The sequence below is a fragment of the Pocillopora damicornis genome, chromosome 8, assembly GCF_964200805.1.
Source record: "Pocillopora damicornis chromosome 8, jaPocDami1.2, whole genome shotgun sequence".
In the NCBI taxonomy this organism is placed as follows: Eukaryota; Metazoa; Cnidaria; class Anthozoa; order Scleractinia; family Pocilloporidae; genus Pocillopora; species Pocillopora damicornis.
In genome coordinates this window covers 21,791,944-21,808,358 of record NC_142677.1, presented here as the reverse complement: position 1 = coordinate 21,808,358, position 16,415 = coordinate 21,791,944, and the positions used below count along the sequence as shown (strand labels likewise).

General features: G+C 36.7%; 1 protein-coding gene across 5 annotated transcripts in view; it reads left to right on the top strand.

Annotated features, from left to right (window-relative positions):
* Positions 1-2,969: 2,969 nt before the first annotated feature.
* LOC113678936 (gamma-aminobutyric acid type B receptor subunit 1) overlaps positions 2,970-16,415 on the top strand; it is a 21,818-nt gene continuing 8,372 nt past the window's right edge. The window contains exons 1-11 of one of the 5 annotated variants that reach the window (XM_089214897.1): positions 3,161-3,252; positions 6,009-6,130; positions 9,049-9,337; positions 9,764-9,898; positions 10,424-10,594; positions 10,859-10,960; positions 11,421-11,480; positions 12,345-12,536; positions 14,271-14,504; positions 15,118-15,181; positions 15,723-15,806. In XM_089214897.1, coding sequence (XP_089071023.1) covers positions 9,068-9,337; positions 9,764-9,898; positions 10,424-10,594; positions 10,859-10,960; positions 11,421-11,480; positions 12,345-12,536; positions 14,271-14,504; positions 15,118-15,181; positions 15,723-15,806 — 1,312 coding nt within the window. In that variant the 5' untranslated portion in view covers positions 3,161-3,252; positions 6,009-6,130; positions 9,049-9,067. Of the gene's footprint in view, positions 3,253-6,008; positions 6,131-9,048; positions 9,338-9,763; positions 9,899-10,423; positions 10,595-10,858; positions 10,961-11,420; positions 11,481-12,344; positions 12,537-14,270; positions 14,505-15,117; positions 15,182-15,722; positions 15,807-16,415 lie in introns of all 5 variants that reach the window. The other 4 variants (XM_089214899.1, XR_016189288.1, XM_089214898.1 and 1 more) reach the window with 4 other exon arrangements.

The window sequence follows — 16,415 nt, the reverse complement described above, 5'->3', positions numbered from 1 at the left end:
CCTATTGGTCATTGTAGCAGTGTATATCGTTCCGTGAGCTACCTGGGAGTAATTTATTCTTCAGGAGTCCCCTCCTGTTTTAATTATTTTCTCCTTTTTCAACTTTTACTTCTGCATAACCTCTGCCAAGGGTTCGCTTCAATCCCTTGGTTAAAAGGAAATGAAAAAGACTGCTTCACAAGGTTAAGTCTTAAGTAACATTATAAAAGTTAATTATCCCACTAATTCAGGGAACGGTCTTGTTAGCGCGATTTTAATTTCCTTATAGCTGCATTTCCGGAAATCATGCAGCTGTCAATCTAAGCTCGTTTCGAAGGAGGATTTTTTTTAAAGCCCAGACAAAATGAAACCAACAGTAAAAAAAAAAAAGGAAAAATTGAAATTCAACCGGTTTATTGAAAAAACAATGAAAATTAGCAATAAAGGCCACAAAAAAACGAAAATAATCAACAATGGCAGAAAAAAGACGCTATTGAAAACTGAGCTTAATCTCTTTTTTTTTTAAGCCATGGATATACGAAACATAGGAACGAGCATTGTGGGGAATCAATATGTTAATTCCATGTTGTTAGCATCTGTTTTTCTCAAGCGGTCGACTTTTTTTCGAAAATACCTATATAGGCTGCTATCAATTTCGATCAAAGCACATAATTATTAGAGTGAATTCGTATAACCCGTTCGTTTTTATGCCTGTGAGTTCATCCCTAAGTGATATTCGGAAAAACAATTAATTGATTGTAACAAGCGTTCACAGTTTTGAACACTTGAATCAATCGTGCGTGCCAAAACAGGACACGAGAACTCGGATGAGTTAAAATTCAAGTACACTTATTGGAATAATAAAAGTAATTGTTTTGGTAAAAGTTGATTTCTGTACAGGAATTCCCTGGAAAATGATCGTTCCTATATTTTATATTTTTGATCCTTCCTAATTCTTATTTTGGATTTACCCCATATCAAATTCACGATTAGGAAAGAGCTAAATTATTTTAAATTTTATCGCGATTAACACTTCTTTTCTTTCAATGTGATCATGCGTGTAAACAATTTCGACTTTTCATCATCCGCTCTGAATTTATAATTAGGAAATTTGTTCGAAGAGCACGTAGCTCGATAATTTTTGGAAAAAAAAAAAAAACGGTACCTCGGATGCCTTTTCTTCTTCAACTTTTCTGTTTAGGCCATTGCAATGTTACAGCCTCTAAATACTATTTCCTCTGTAAATCTCCTTTTCAACGTAAGTAAGTATTAACAATTTTTTTTCATAGTTAATCTTGTTTTTGCTTTGCCGGATCTTAAGTGGGAGTGTATAAAAATTTTACGTAGTAAATCAATGGTAAAAAGTCCGCATTTCGATGGAAAAATATTAAAATGATTCAGTTTCCATAATTTAGAGCGATCCATTGGTTAGGATCAATGGCAGTTTCTGAATAACTGCGTACCTACCCCTCCCCTAAGTGTGATATTATGGACGATGAAGAAGGATTGTCAGATTAGTCACTGTAAACTTTATAAACGGATGAACAGCATTTCCCAATCAAGCTGAAATCTTTTTTTGCAAGCATTCAAGTTGTATAAGAAATCAAGAGAGAATAAAAAGGACATATCTCAGCAAGAGTATTAGATGGTTAGAGAAATCCCAAATATTCTTTCAACAATATCCATTGCCCAGTTCTCAATCCCTCTTGTAACAACAACGAGAAAGAAAAGGAACATTTTCCTCCCTACAAGGGACAGTTCATATCATGCCAAAGAACCTGCTAAAACACTTTTAATCCCCAAATCATTCGAAGCAATACATGGCAGTCTGAGGCTGTTCTTAATATCTAGGCAGTTGGAAAAGCCGATTCTAGAACAAATATATACCTTTGAAATCGGCGCGCTCAATTCTCACGATATGAACAGACGGCTCTTATTCAACTAATTTATTCTTGTGTTTTTCGAGTTTACAACTAAAAGCGTAGCTCCATCTTTCTGTACACAAGCTTCAATTCCTCTGACGAAAGGGCTAACGTTCGAAACGTTTGCACTAGAAACTCTTTTCTGTGGCAAATTTATATTAACGACTCACTCGATGAAAATTGTTGTTTTCTTAAAAAACTACATTTCGCTTAGCCAAACGAAACATTGGTTCAAAGACCTTTCAAAGAAGAGAAGTTTTTTTGGTTACTCTCAAGCTAAAATTTTGTATGTTCACAGCAAGGAAGTTATAGTTTTCATATCCGCAGACGTCAAATATAAAACTACGTATGCGCACATCAGTAAAAACATCATCTTCATGATGGCAATCTAATTAATGAGATCCTCAATTTTTGACAAAAGTCGAAAGAACGCTTCCTTTTTAAGGTGGGCATTAACCAACTGATTTAAGTTCAAACTAAGAATTTGAAAAGTTGTTTTTTAGTGGTGGGAGAAAGACCAGATAAACATATCTCGACTATGAGATCTGATTTATCCGTTATTGCTAGTTAATGAACTCCATGAAGGCCCTCGAACCAAATTAACACAATTTTCCTGTGCTGTTTATTTAAGAACTGCTGCTCTGTTATCTTAACACGCGGATATAGCTAATTGTTTATTTGCCCACAGTTAAGCATCGTTATTCAAATTTAAAATACTCCTTTTACGATCCTTTTGACCCATCAAGTTGATGAAGTTAAAAACGCCTGCTCTGCTCGTTGGAAATATCACGTTTCAAAACCCTTCGCCACTAAAGTGGTTTGTCGCTAAGGAAGCAATATACGCTGTATTAATTAATTTGATAGAATCAATACTAAGCAATGATAATTTAGACAGGTAACAAAAATTTGACGAAGGAAATCATTTCAGTTCAAATGGATTTCAAACGATAATAAACTTATGCAATTTTTCCCAATTCATTGTAAGCCACACAATGTGAATAAACTAATTTTAGACATTACAAGTTTTTATGCTTTTACCATAACCGTTAACTCTATTGTAAGGAGAGCAGATGGGTTGAAGGTAGATACCGCAAGCTTATCATAATCGCAAAAAACCATGGTAACGCGCCTTTTTAAAGGGAAAGCGCTGAGTGCTTTTCCGTGCAAAGCTTAGATCTTGTACACGCTATCCATAAAGGCCGGAGCAAAGCAATTTCATTCATCCAGCCTACAGAAAGCTGACCAGGGGTTTAAATAGTTCTGTCGAGTGGTTCGATCCTTTCATTTGCGATTTCAATGTCGAGGGTAATCTGAGTTGCTCTCAAACAGTTTTGATGGATCATTAGTGAAGGTAAGAACATGGCAAGATTTAGCGCGCACGTTTTTGATGCAATACGTTCAAATTTAGATTCGATTGGTTATTTTAATTTGTTTATTGAATTTGAAGAAAAAATATTGCCCTTGCCCTTGCCTTTAGTGTGATAGTTAAACGTGCTCATATAAGTCGGGCACAATGACTGATTGTGATGTTTTTTAATGTTATATCTAGATGTCTCCTTTGAAATGTTTAACACAATTCAATAACTACCTTAACCATTACTTTACTTCCCAATCGCTAGTAAAAAACTTACAGCAAGATCTAACCACATTTAAGTAATTCTCGCTGTTTCAGTTAATATTGCGTGTAGCCGCATCTTAATGAATAAACATCAGTGCGCCCTCTTAAACTGTCTTCACGATTAAAAGTACCTTTCTATAATCTATCTTTCTACCTTCACAAATCATTCCTGCTACTCTTTACGAAGAATTTCAACGAAAGAAAATTTTCAGCAAACATGCAATTTAAAAGTTGATTGAAAACGCGCACGGAAAAGTTAAAACAACTCAGCTAGGTAGATAGTTTGCATAATGAGAGGTAAGCTTGACCATCGTATATTCCTTATCAATGGAATAGGAATTTCAATTTTTCATAATCCCTCCAGCCAAGACAATAAGGGAAGTCATAAAATTGCATACGCACAAATGGCAAGTTTTGAACACCTGCAGCTATGAGGATATTACAATTTAAATCATGCGGATTCCCATTGTGAATTCTTGTTGATTTTCATACGCACAATGGACATCTACACAAAAAAACTAAGCAAATAAAAAACTTATTTTATGCTGACCCTGTCCTGTTACGAATACGATTTGATAGACGAAGAAAAATGCAATGCGAATATTTACAGGCTTCTCCTACTTGGCACTTCGTATGGAAATCGTATACCTCTTGCATAATATGACAAGGATATTAACAATTTCATGAGAAAAAAACATCGACAAAATAGTTAATATTTGTGGATGCGTGAAAAATGCTATTGAACGAAACACAAATTCTTTAAGAGGATTTTTAACAGCTGTTTTTAGAGAGAAAAATAACCGCAAGTAAGGAAAGTTTATCACATCGCGTGCTTGTTAAACTTGCCCTCGTTTTTTCCCGGAGCGATATGCTAATTGTGTTTTGAAACAACGATGAAATGTTTAATACAACGAACATAACAACCGCTCTAGTAAATTCATGTTGACCACTTCCTCGTCCTGTTATCAGTTTTACTAATGCACTCCGTCCCCGGAAAGTCCGCCTAAACATCTTTGGGAGCTTGAGTTTATTTTCTTTTAAGAAACACAGACTAATATCAACTCATTGATTACTTTTTTGGAGAAACTATATCAGCAAGCCTGACAGAGACTGTCGGTACGAAAACAAACACAAAAATGATCAAATCGGTTTTCTATCAAAAGGAATTTTTTGACGGTCGATTTCAACACCGCTTACCGACCCTCGTAGAATTTTCAGCTGCACGCAAGAAATTATACTATCTGTCTGAGAGCATGTTAGTTACGTTAATTCCTTTCGAAAGCGCAATTTCCTTCTTAACGTTCCTAGTCCTTAAGTTCTTCCGATAAAGAAAAGCCTTTGTCCACGGTAAGTAAATACCATGTTTCGTTGTGCGCGAATATTTTTGGACGATTTAAAGCCGAAATATGATATCTTTCTACCAGTACGTCAAATTTCTTTAATTTTTCTGCGTAAGGCTATAATGGTCGTAATATTATATTTTTCAAACGTCGTGGAGACGAATTTGAGAAAGCGCTAAATTTTAAAAGCCCACTTTTTACTTAGAACTGAAGCTAAAATCTGCTAAAGTCAAAACTATATGTCAAGTTTCTTTTATTCGTCTGAGGTAGTTCTCTGCAAACCGGCCTGTTCATTCTGAATATATAAATTGCCCTTGCGGCAATGCAATTGTCATTATTTAGTAGAAAATGTCAGGAAGTTTATTTTGAACTTCAGACATTTGGATGAACAGAAATCGTCGCTGAAAATCAATAATCTCGCACACATTTTCTCTCACTGTTCACAAACGTGTCCGTCACTTCATGCTGAAGAACGCAATCTAAAAAGGGAGAGGCAGCTCGGTGAATGAAAGATCTTGTGGTTTAAAACGCTTCTCTAAAATGAAGCGGTTTTAAAATGTGACAACATTTAGTTTTCTGACGCGTAAGACCCAATGCATAATTCATGTGAGCAAACACATGGCAGAGAAACAGACCGCTACTTGTGGGCGTGCTTTAAAAGTTAGTAATAAATTTGTTATGTACTGAAAAACTTTTGTATTATTCGACACTTAAAAGATCTAATGATATTACTTTGGAGGACTTCCTGTTCTCAATGTCTCGGAAAATTGAATCCGTAGAGTTCTGACTCCTTATGACGCCCCCATTCAGATGGTTGATAGTTAAACATGCTGCTTAAAAACAGGCATAAACTTGGCGTCATTATTATGCGTGTCACGATCTTCGGAAATGTTTGTTTGCCAACTTACCTCAATTTTCCGTTATGCATCTTTCTCATTAATGACTAGAACGGAGTCATTGGAAACGTTTACTGCAATGTTCCCGAAATTGTGCGACTCAAATAATTATAAATCAGAAATCCATTAAAAAAACTCTGCTTTTTGAAGTAACCGTCATCTTTTTTTTTCTTACAATGCGTGACTTTTTCCAATAGGCATAAATAATACATTTCTATTCGAAATCCTACAACAAGTGTTGTCTACCAAACAGGAAGAAGAATCATTTGCCTCAAGAAAGGTGTCAGTTATCACCGAACCAAAAAGTCTTAGAGAAACTCCATCCTTTTTTTCGCGCTTGTAACATACATGTAAGCATCAGCTTCAATTTGTAAGGTATGTGAAGAATTATCTTAATACCAGAATCGATCTAAAATGCTTTGTTCTATTTCAAGACGTTTCTAACCTTTTGATTCATTTTATAAAATACACTTGAGACCTTCGAAAGCATAAAGACCAAATTTGTTTTTCTTTTGCACAACATACTCTTACCGAGCAATCGCTAACAGTGAGAGGCTGGTGTCGCTTCTGAAACTCTTCAAGAAAAATGTATGAAATGATTGACGAAACCCACAGGTGTTAGATTTCCAAGGAAAGAGAAAAGCGTCAAGCCACTGTTATCTCCTTCAGTTTCAAAATCTCCCTCCTCGACAATTTTATTTCCAGCTCTCCGTAATGGCTAGATTGTTTGTTGTTGGAGACTTTTTTTTTAATTCCGAACGTAATTTTCATGACCGTGTCAAGCCCTGGTTAGAACCTAAACTATGTCGTCGAAAGACTTAACTGATGGAAAATGTTATTTCAAGTTTCGGCAGGTGATGCTCTGTCGGGTTTGGATTTCAAATAACAATAGCAAGATTCATTATTCCCAGTTATATGATGAAAAGAGCAACTAGGAAACAGATATTTATGTCAATGATAATTGATAACAGGGAATCATGAATAAGAAAGGCGATGAAAGTGAAGACAGTTTGTTGATTATGTCAATGATCCTTGTTATCACAATGAAATTTTTACAACATGTGCTTAAGAGGTGACTATGAATTGGGCATCCTGTTGATCAGGTCGAATGACCGAACCTAGTGCCCGCAATGCATGCATGGTAGCGCTCCTGAGACGCAGCATGATATATTAAAAGACCTATAAAATAAACTGTAGAATAAAGCGACCCAATGCGATCCAATCGCTGCCAAAATTTCTTTTAGGCGGCAAATATAACGTCAAGTTTCTCATAGAGCCGAGGTAGAGCTCAAGTAACATTTCCTAGGAGGGACTTAAAGTATTTGATCTTTCAGGAAAGTGTAAACATTGTGCATTTGTCATCTGTTTTCGCGAAAACTGTAACAGGTAATCTATTTGTTGTATTCTATGCCTTATCAAAAGTTGCCGTGTTTATGCTTTACCAGATTCTTTACATGCAAACTAAAAATATCAACAGGTTCTGTCCAACAAATATTCCTACTAGAAAATAATTTACCCGCAGTTCGTTGGCAGATTTTATTGTCTGACTTTGAGATGTCTAAAATTCCGTACGAGAACACAGAAAACTGTTCCAGAGCGTCTTGCACTTTAAATGATGTAATCCAAAGTATCCGCAATGCATGCAAGGCAGTGCTCCCATGATGCAACACGGAACGATTAATAACCCATGGTAACCCAGAATTTCAATCGCCACCTTTTAATTTCAAGAAATAATATTCTTTCTTTTCCCAAATTATTTACATGCCCGCATGAAAAGGAAGAGGTTTGAAATAGCATATTCAGTAAAAGGAAATCTAGCTGAGTTTTAAAAAGCGCAAACTGACGCACGTACTTAATCTTCATGGATGCCATTGGATTTGGTGTAGGTTTACTTTAGATAACAGTAAACAGTACGATTGCGTCAACACTAATGATTGAGTGGTTTTTTTCCTCTAAGTAATATGCATATGTGGGAAGATCCGCTTCTTTTGTGTCACCGAAAGAAACGACATTTTAAGAGGTAGATATACCGGCGCTTTAAGGCATAAAGTTGAGGGCTTCGTTTGTAACTTTATATCAATATGAATGCCCGATTACTATCGCCTCTATAGTTACAGTGCTGCATTAGAAGGCAGTGAAACATTTTCTGGAGATAAGCAGCTGCTTCAGGGAGTTAATTATCTCATGTGCAGTATTTATTTTTGGAAAAATGTATTCAGTATACAGAAGCCATTTTATTTTGTGACTCCTTATATCGATTCTATCTCCCAAAAAATTTTAAAAGATTTGTTTACTCGTGGAGAATTTCCGAGAAAAAGGAAAGGCCGCTGCAAAGTAAAACTAAAGTGAATTAGAATCCCCTTTTATGGTGGAAGATGATTTGCCCGATTGGCTTGACGTGTAAAATACCGCAATAATAATTAAAATGATGCATCTTTTCCAATCTTTTGAACAACCGCACAATAATAATCTACAACAAGTTACACTCACCATGATCCTTAAGCTTGAGCTTTAAAAATTGCGTGCATTGCATTAAGAGCGGCCATTTACATGTACGAGAGTGCAATGTGTCCCCGTGAATACAACAAAAAAGTGGATATAAGGAAACAGGAGGGACATTTTCGCTTGCTTTTATTTTTTTTGTCAACGAATGACTTTTATGTGTAAGGTAAGTAGTGAACGAATAAGAAGACTGTGCGATTCCATATTTTGCAACGTGAAACTTATCTGCTCGTCAATTACGACAGCAACACCAGTGTAATTTCCTTTCGCGTATTATCCGAACTGTCAGCCACAAATTAAAACATGAACTGTATCGTTTTCCTTTTTTTTTCCAGTATTTTATTCAAATTAATTCCAGATGTACCGTAGATATTGACACAATATCAGATGCTGTTATTGTTTTTTCTCAGTCGACAAAAAATCCTTCTGAGTAATTATTGCATGTTTAAAATGGAACAGGGGATACATTTATTCGTAGTACATGAAAATCAGACCTGTGTAAAATAGCATTGAACTCTTCAATTTTTCTCGATAAAACGAAAGGTTTTCCAAGAAAATTTTGTTCTCATGAGTAGCATATGGTCATTTTGTCTCTTTGTTTGATCTGGCTCAGTAGGAAACAGCGTGGCTTCCGTAATCAAAAGCAAGGTGTTGCAAGTTAAACAAACACGTGTTTAATTATAGGACAAACTCCTTTAAAAGGCGTTTCTTTTCTTATAATTGCCAAGATATACCGTTAAAAAGGTCCCAATTCTAAGATCTTTAAAGGTATTCTCTTTTACTCCTTCCAGGATTGCAGCAGCAGGAAACATGAAATTTGTAATCACAAGATGGTCTTTTGTACTTTCCTTTTCTGCTCCATTTGTCATGATCATATATGAGCTAAATGCTGAAAACTTATCAAATAAAACAGGACAGAGAACGACATTATATGTTGGTTCAATGGCGCCTATGACTGGCAAGAGAGCATGGTGGGGAGCTGGAATACCGCTGGCCATCGAGATGGCTTTTGAAGATATCAACAAAAGAGATGATATTCTAAGAGACTATGAGTTAAAATTGATCTCTCGAGACACGCAGGTATTGGATTTATCTAAGAGACTGAATTTCCCTTAAGATCTTTTCTTAACTCACTCAGTTTATCTGTATGTCCGCTAACATTTCGGGAATCACCCGAAGTCAGCTAGCAAAGAAGTGAACTGTTGCATTTTTCGCGAAAACACAACAAAGGCACGATGTTCACGCTTTCCTGAGATATCAAATATTTCAAGTCTAAAGACGATATATTTTCCCGTCTTAAAAGTTCGGGCGGTGATTGGATCGGATCGGATTGGATCGCCCTATTTCACAGCTCATTGATCTTTTAATACAACAAACTACCCAACGTTCGATTACATGATCCTTCGGTTCTCAACTACTTTGTCGACTGAGCAGGATGCACGTAGAAAAATGACGAGGAAATAAAGATCCTCTTTCTCTTATTCTTCATATTTCATTTTTCCGTAGGGAGACACTGGTCGCGGGAACAAAGTTTTCTACAATTTCTTAAACGAAGGAAAAGTCCGTCTCATACTTGGTCCTTCGCGGTCAAATGTTGCTGAGTCGGCTGGTGCGACAGCCAAGTACTACAACATGATTCAGGTCAGTAACAGAGAAGTAAACAACAAGACAAAGTAACAGTGGGCTATTGACAGATTCGAAATTAACACTATCAGCTCATTCGATGAAACCAAATTATCTTGTAATACGACGCAGCACTACCATAGATTAATCTAGTTTAGTGACAAAAGTACACAAATAAGGAGACACAGAACCGGGGGGCAGTCAAGGTGTTGGCTTGGAATCACACAGACCTAACTGAGGTTTTTTTCCCAGCAAGATGTGTCAAGTCCATACTTTTTCATATTTGTCTTCGTCGATTACAAAATCTATCTCTATCATGTCCGCCTCTACTTCACTTTCGCTGGTTTTCACTGGCAACATCAGATCGAGGTCAGTCGTTATGTCTTGGAAATAGGCATTCGTTCGTTCGTTCAAGAAGGAGGCCATTGATTCGTTCCTGTTAGAAGCCCCTAGTTTGTCTTTTCCTTGTGTCAATAACTAAAATATCGTTATGAAAAACAATTTAAGGAAATTATCATTTTGTTGTTTTATTTTTACTCAAAGGTGTCTCCTTCTGCAGCTTCAGGCGAACTATCCAAGAAAGACGTATTCCCTTATTTATTCAGAACGGTTCCAGCATTGTCTGCCGCAAATCGTACGTTTATTGCTATCGCAAAAACATTTGCGTGGACTCGAGTGGCCATACTGTACCAGAGTAGAGAACTTTTTACATCCGTAAGTATTCTTTTCCGTCTTTAATCGACAACTTTCACTTCTTCAGGCTTGAAGAGGTCTGAGGCTTGAGTGTTCATGCAAATCAGGGAACATTTTCCGATCCGATCTCCGTAGCTAAAACCGGGTCTTTTGGCCTTCTGCAACGAAGATATAAAAAATTCTCAGAAGAAGAAAGAGTAGTGTGGATGGATATCAGAAACTTTGTCAGCCATACTAAAAACTTCGAACGGAACTAATATATCGTCTCTGTTGAAAATTTCATAGGCAGCAACAAGCCTCAGAGAAGAATGCAAAAAGAATGGAATTGAAGTGATCTCTTATGGAAGCTTTTTGATGGATCCAAAGAATCAAATAAAACATCTTAAGGTACTGTTATAAAACCAGACGATTTTTCCTGAATTTGAAAGATAAGCTTCGCAAGGAAATGATACTTTTAGTAATCATGATAAGAAACATCAACATAACTTTTAAAAAGGGAGCTTTGACCTCGATAGCACAATTTTAGATTTAGAATATTCGTATTTATTTGATTCTTACCGTCAAACCCACCAGGTTTTTTAGATTTTCGTATCATTATCACCGGACATCCGAATCATCATCTTTTTTTTTCATTCAAAACAATGGTATTCATCAAATTCTTCTTGGAAATCGAGCTTTCAACTAAATCTATATACTCGATAGTCGAGTACAAGGGAAAAGGATTCCAAGTTGAGAAATCAATCTCATCGGTAGGCCACTAAGCAACGGGTACTGAGCCTCTACCAAGCGCTTATATGTTTTTGGCCATGTTTTTACCCGTGGTATCCACTCCTTAAATTCCACACAGGATATTGATGCTAGGATCATATTTGGTTTCTTTTCCTATTCAACCAGAACTATGTGCGAGGTAAGGAATGCATTTCGAACCAAATTTCCATTCATGCTAATTCACCATCATCTTAACTAATTATGGCAGACCTCGCAGCGCGCGCAGCAAAGCCCCATATCAATAAGTGTCCCACAAAACTCACAATCTTTTACACTTGTTTTAGAAACTCTTTAAAAAAGTATACGTGTCTTTTTATTGGAACAAAATTGGTAGAGAAAGTTGAGGAGGAAATATCGGAGATGATTGGAAAAAAATCCCTGGGGCTAAGAGGGAGGATGAGGATGCGAGGGAGATCCGATATCCGTCGCTCTGACGTCATTTTCGTTTATACAGAATGTATTTGCATTTCACTTCTCTTTTAAAGTTTTAAAGTCTTAACCAGAACGCTGTCAGAAAATTGCGTTTTGCTGAGATGGCAAGATCTGAATCTCAGAAAGGTTTTGAAAAAAACTTTCTCTAGGTTAAAAAGACAAAACAAAACAACAGCAACAACAAGAAACACAAAAAGTGACAAACGTCGTCCCTTGTCGATTATTTATATAATTACCAACATACCGACAAAGGGCGACCTAAGACTATTACGTTACGATCAGAAATTCACAATTCATATATTTCGATCAGATATCAACTGTTTTTTTGTTCAATCTACGACTCCACGTCTTACTTTTTCGCGTTGCTAGCACTGGGAATCTTGATCAAGGTCCCTGACCAACTCATTTCTCGCATTTTTTATATCATGCTTCAACTGAAAAGGAGGAGATAGGTCTCAACCTCGCCATATATTCGTAAGTTATTTTTGGCAGCAGGCCGAATCCTTTAATTCCTTAAGCCATAATCCCAATCAATCAGTCAATCCAAAAGAGTGATTTTTTTCACTATCAGATCTACAAGCATAATATGCACGGGCAAAAGTACGCTTGGGTTGTTCACACTCCTGATAAAGATGGATGGTGGAGGAGAACTTTCGCTAATGTCAACTGCACACCAGAAGAAGTCAACGAGGGCGCAAAAGGGACCCTCTTAGTTAACTATATGTGGCTCAGCAGCTCAAAGAATCAAACAGTGTCTGGAATGGTTGGTAGATATACAGCCATTTTGATGTATAGAGAACAATACGTGGACGTGCGTAGATATGGAATTCTCTTCGAGTGTTCGACTCGATAGTTCATCGGCGAGTAAGCGCAGCGAACGAGTGCCATGTCAAGTTGAACACGAGAGGAGAGATGCCATATCTGCAAGCAACTATGTATTATTTTGTTTAACATTCAAACACAGTATTAAAGTCGAATTTATTAATGAACGATATAATAGGATCGACAGTACCCGGATAAAAACCGACTAGTGCGTTGGCTCAAGATAAAGACATTCGTTGAATCATTCCAAAAAAAAAACAATGGCCGTAATTTTTAATATACAAAATTGTCAGTTATTGACTTTGTCCTTACCGACAGAATAGAACTGTCAGGTGCACAGCCAAAATCGGCCTGTGGCAAATACTCCAGTTGCCAAAGCCACTAAATACGTAACTTTCGGCTTTTCTGGTCGAACTTCGGTTTTCTTCCCCTTCTGGGAAAGAACGTCACTGTCTGTAAGCGATACGGATGTTTCAGTGTTTTCGCAACCATAATCCGAGAAAATTCCGACAAATGACCTTGGATTGAGAATGGCGAAAGCTTTGCCGTTCATTCATCAACTAACCGAGGGGCGCGAAAGGTGAGTGAGTAAGAGCGAATAAAAGGTCTAACGCTCAAAACGTCAGCTTTAGTAACTCTACACGGTGGCATATCAGCAGCTGATTGGCGATATCAAACACACGTGAAAATATATCGTATTTTGTCACGTGCGTTGTTACGGCTCTACTCAGGGCTGGAAATTCTTCTATAACACCGTAGTTTATATGATGAATATCGTTTTCTTTAACAAACGTTTCTCAAAGAGTAACTCGATATCCTGATAATTAAGCACCAACCCTGAGAAAAGTCCCAATCGCGCACGTGTAAAATTATGATATTTTTTACTTGTGTTTGATACCTCTAATCAGCCTTTCTCGCCACTCTATCAGGTTCAGTTTAATGAACGGCAAAGCGTTCACCACTCCCAATCCAAAGTCTTTTGCATGCTGAAATTTTCTTATCAGTAAAGAACTATGGTGTTTGTATATATATATATATATATATATATATATATATATATATACATATATATATATATAAATATTATGAGAGGAAAAAAGGACGTAACTACATTTCCCGACAAGCCTGTTTCGTGAATCGCTTCACTCTTCAGGGGTTTAACCCCTGAAGAGTGAAGCGATTCACGAAACAGGCTTGTCGGGAAATGTAGTTACGTCCTTTTTTCCTCTCATAATATTTATTTTGCTCTGCTTCAACGTATTGAGCACTGTTCCACGCGAAAATCGACTCGCAAACTTCCTACATATATATATATATATATATAAACAGTACGAGAGCGTGCATAGATTTGAAATTTCTCTTCTTGTGTTTAGATTGATATCTCAACGAACGAGTTCTGTCTGTACGTGTTCCCTTGTGTTACTCTTTATTTAAATTTGATTTGACCAATTGAAAATTATCATTATCATTATTATCATTCCTACTGTAACTACATATCACTATCATTATTATCCAGCTTCTACGCTCACAATTTCTTGTTTATTATTTCACTTTTCCTTCCGTTTCGATTCCATGATTATCCGGTCTCCTGTTTTACAAGCTGGGGTGTATTTTCTCTTCATGATGTACGGTATCATCACTCACTCAGTATTAATTAGGTGCCTTTCTTTATCAGACACCCGAGGAGTTCAAATCGAGTTTCATTCAAAAGGCTAGGAAATCAGATATAACAGACACAAGCTACAAAGGGTTTGCATATGATGCAGCCTGGCTTGTCGCCCTTGCGTTGAATAGAACAGCGCAAAATTTGGCTCCAACGATTCCTCTTGACACCGTCGCATTTGGAGACAGAAATTTCTCAGACCTAATGAAGAAAAATCTGTTATCAACGGAATTTCAAGGCGTTACGGTAAGTGTAAGATAAAAACGTTTCTATGAAGATTTCTGATTGGTTGAGTTTGATCCATGAATATCTTTACTAAGATCGTTGATTTGGTTTCTTGTGCCTGCCTCTCCTCGTTAGTTTGTTTTATTTTGTTGTTTTCCCCTCTTTTTAGCTCTTGTTTTTTTTTTTTTCATGAAAATACTTTCTTCCTTCAGACATTTCCATGAAGGTTAGCGAGGCTAACTTTATAAAGCGAAAGAGACAATGGTAATGAGTAACAAGCGGTCCAGCGATTATTGAATTAAATAGTCAGTCTTGTCGGATATAACATAGAAACTACTAAAGAAGCAGCATATCGTTAAATCCAATCACAATAGGTCAAATTACCGCCATCTTTGATAAAGTCTTAGAAGTTTTGAAAAAAAGTGAGCTTAGCGCCACCTTCAAGGTTGTAAAGTCTCAGGAATTCCAAATGTTGCGCTGTGCCACAATGGAGTTTGATTGAGCTGGAATGTGCAGAGCAAGAAAAGTTAGCAGCTTTAATTGTCAACTGATAAAAAGTATTGAGTAGTTTGGAATTATCGTTTTCTGTCCGTAAAAATGACATTCCTAAAGTAGTATAATGTTTCCTTTTTAGAGCTTCTTAAAACTAAATGACAAAGGAGACAGGTCCGGCGTGTTTGAAATATCACAGCTAAGAGGTATCTTATGCTTTTCTACATTCACACAGTATGATCGTGTAGGAAAACTGCCCGAGTAATTATAACAGCCAATCAGAAGAAAGGAAAATACCCTAGGGAGCCAATGAGAATTCAAAGTAATACAAGCAAACTGCCCAAAGCGTGGGAAAATTCAGGCGACGAAGTCGTGATTGGTTTTAGTTTTGCATCTGATTGGTCGAGTAAGTGGTGCGTGATTTCAGGACCAATCACAGAGCAAAGTAAAGCAAAACTAATGCAGTCCCGATTACTTTCCCCACTGTTAATAAAATCATGTAATTTACTCTCGATTTGGATAATAATAATTATTTTGGTGTATAGTTGAATTTTTTCGTCAAAATCTTAAACGGAGCATTCTGGGCTCGATTGTATCATCAAAACAGGGAAAACGGCTCGAATAATTTCAGTAATTATGATAAGTTAAATTCATTTTGATAAAGTAACAAGGGAAAAGGAAGGGAGGAGAAAAGTTCCCTTTCCAGATGTACATGCCATGTAACAATTATTCCTGTAATCAAAATAGGAGCAGAGTTTGAAGCCATCTGCAGTCACGATGTTGGACGAACCTCCTTGAATTTTTATCCTGATAAAGACTTTCGCTGGGAAGGTAAACTTTAATCGTAAGCCGGTTTTGCTTGCCTTAGTAACCTTGCGTTAGAAAGCAAAACCCCTTCAAAAGTGATTGTTCCGAAGGCATCAAAATACAGTAAACATGAGGCTAATGTTTTCTGGAGTAGGATTCAACTAATGTATTTGATGATTCTCGCGTTTTCAACGCTTTCGTAAATATGACTGGCGTTTTCAAATCTCTGTATGAAGAAGATTTTAATTTTCAATTGTAAAAACCACATATTGGATAAGAAAAAAACTGATCTTACTATCACAGATTACCGATGGCAATCTGTGATAAAACTCGGCATCTTATCCTGACAGAGCTATTCTAAACCGGACAGGCTCGTATTATCTGCTGACAAGGGTAATTGTGTTGTGGTTATGGACAAACAGCAATATCACGACAAAGTTTTGTCTCTGCTTAATGACAAGAGTACGTATACTGTCTTAAACTCTGATCCTACCAGTAAAACTCAAAGAAAGTTAAACAAAATGTTGCTTGATTTGAAAAAAGCTGGTAGAATTAGTGACTCTACGTACAAAATGTTATACAAGAGTGACGGCTTATGTCCACGTTTTTATGGCTTACCTAAAATTCATAAAC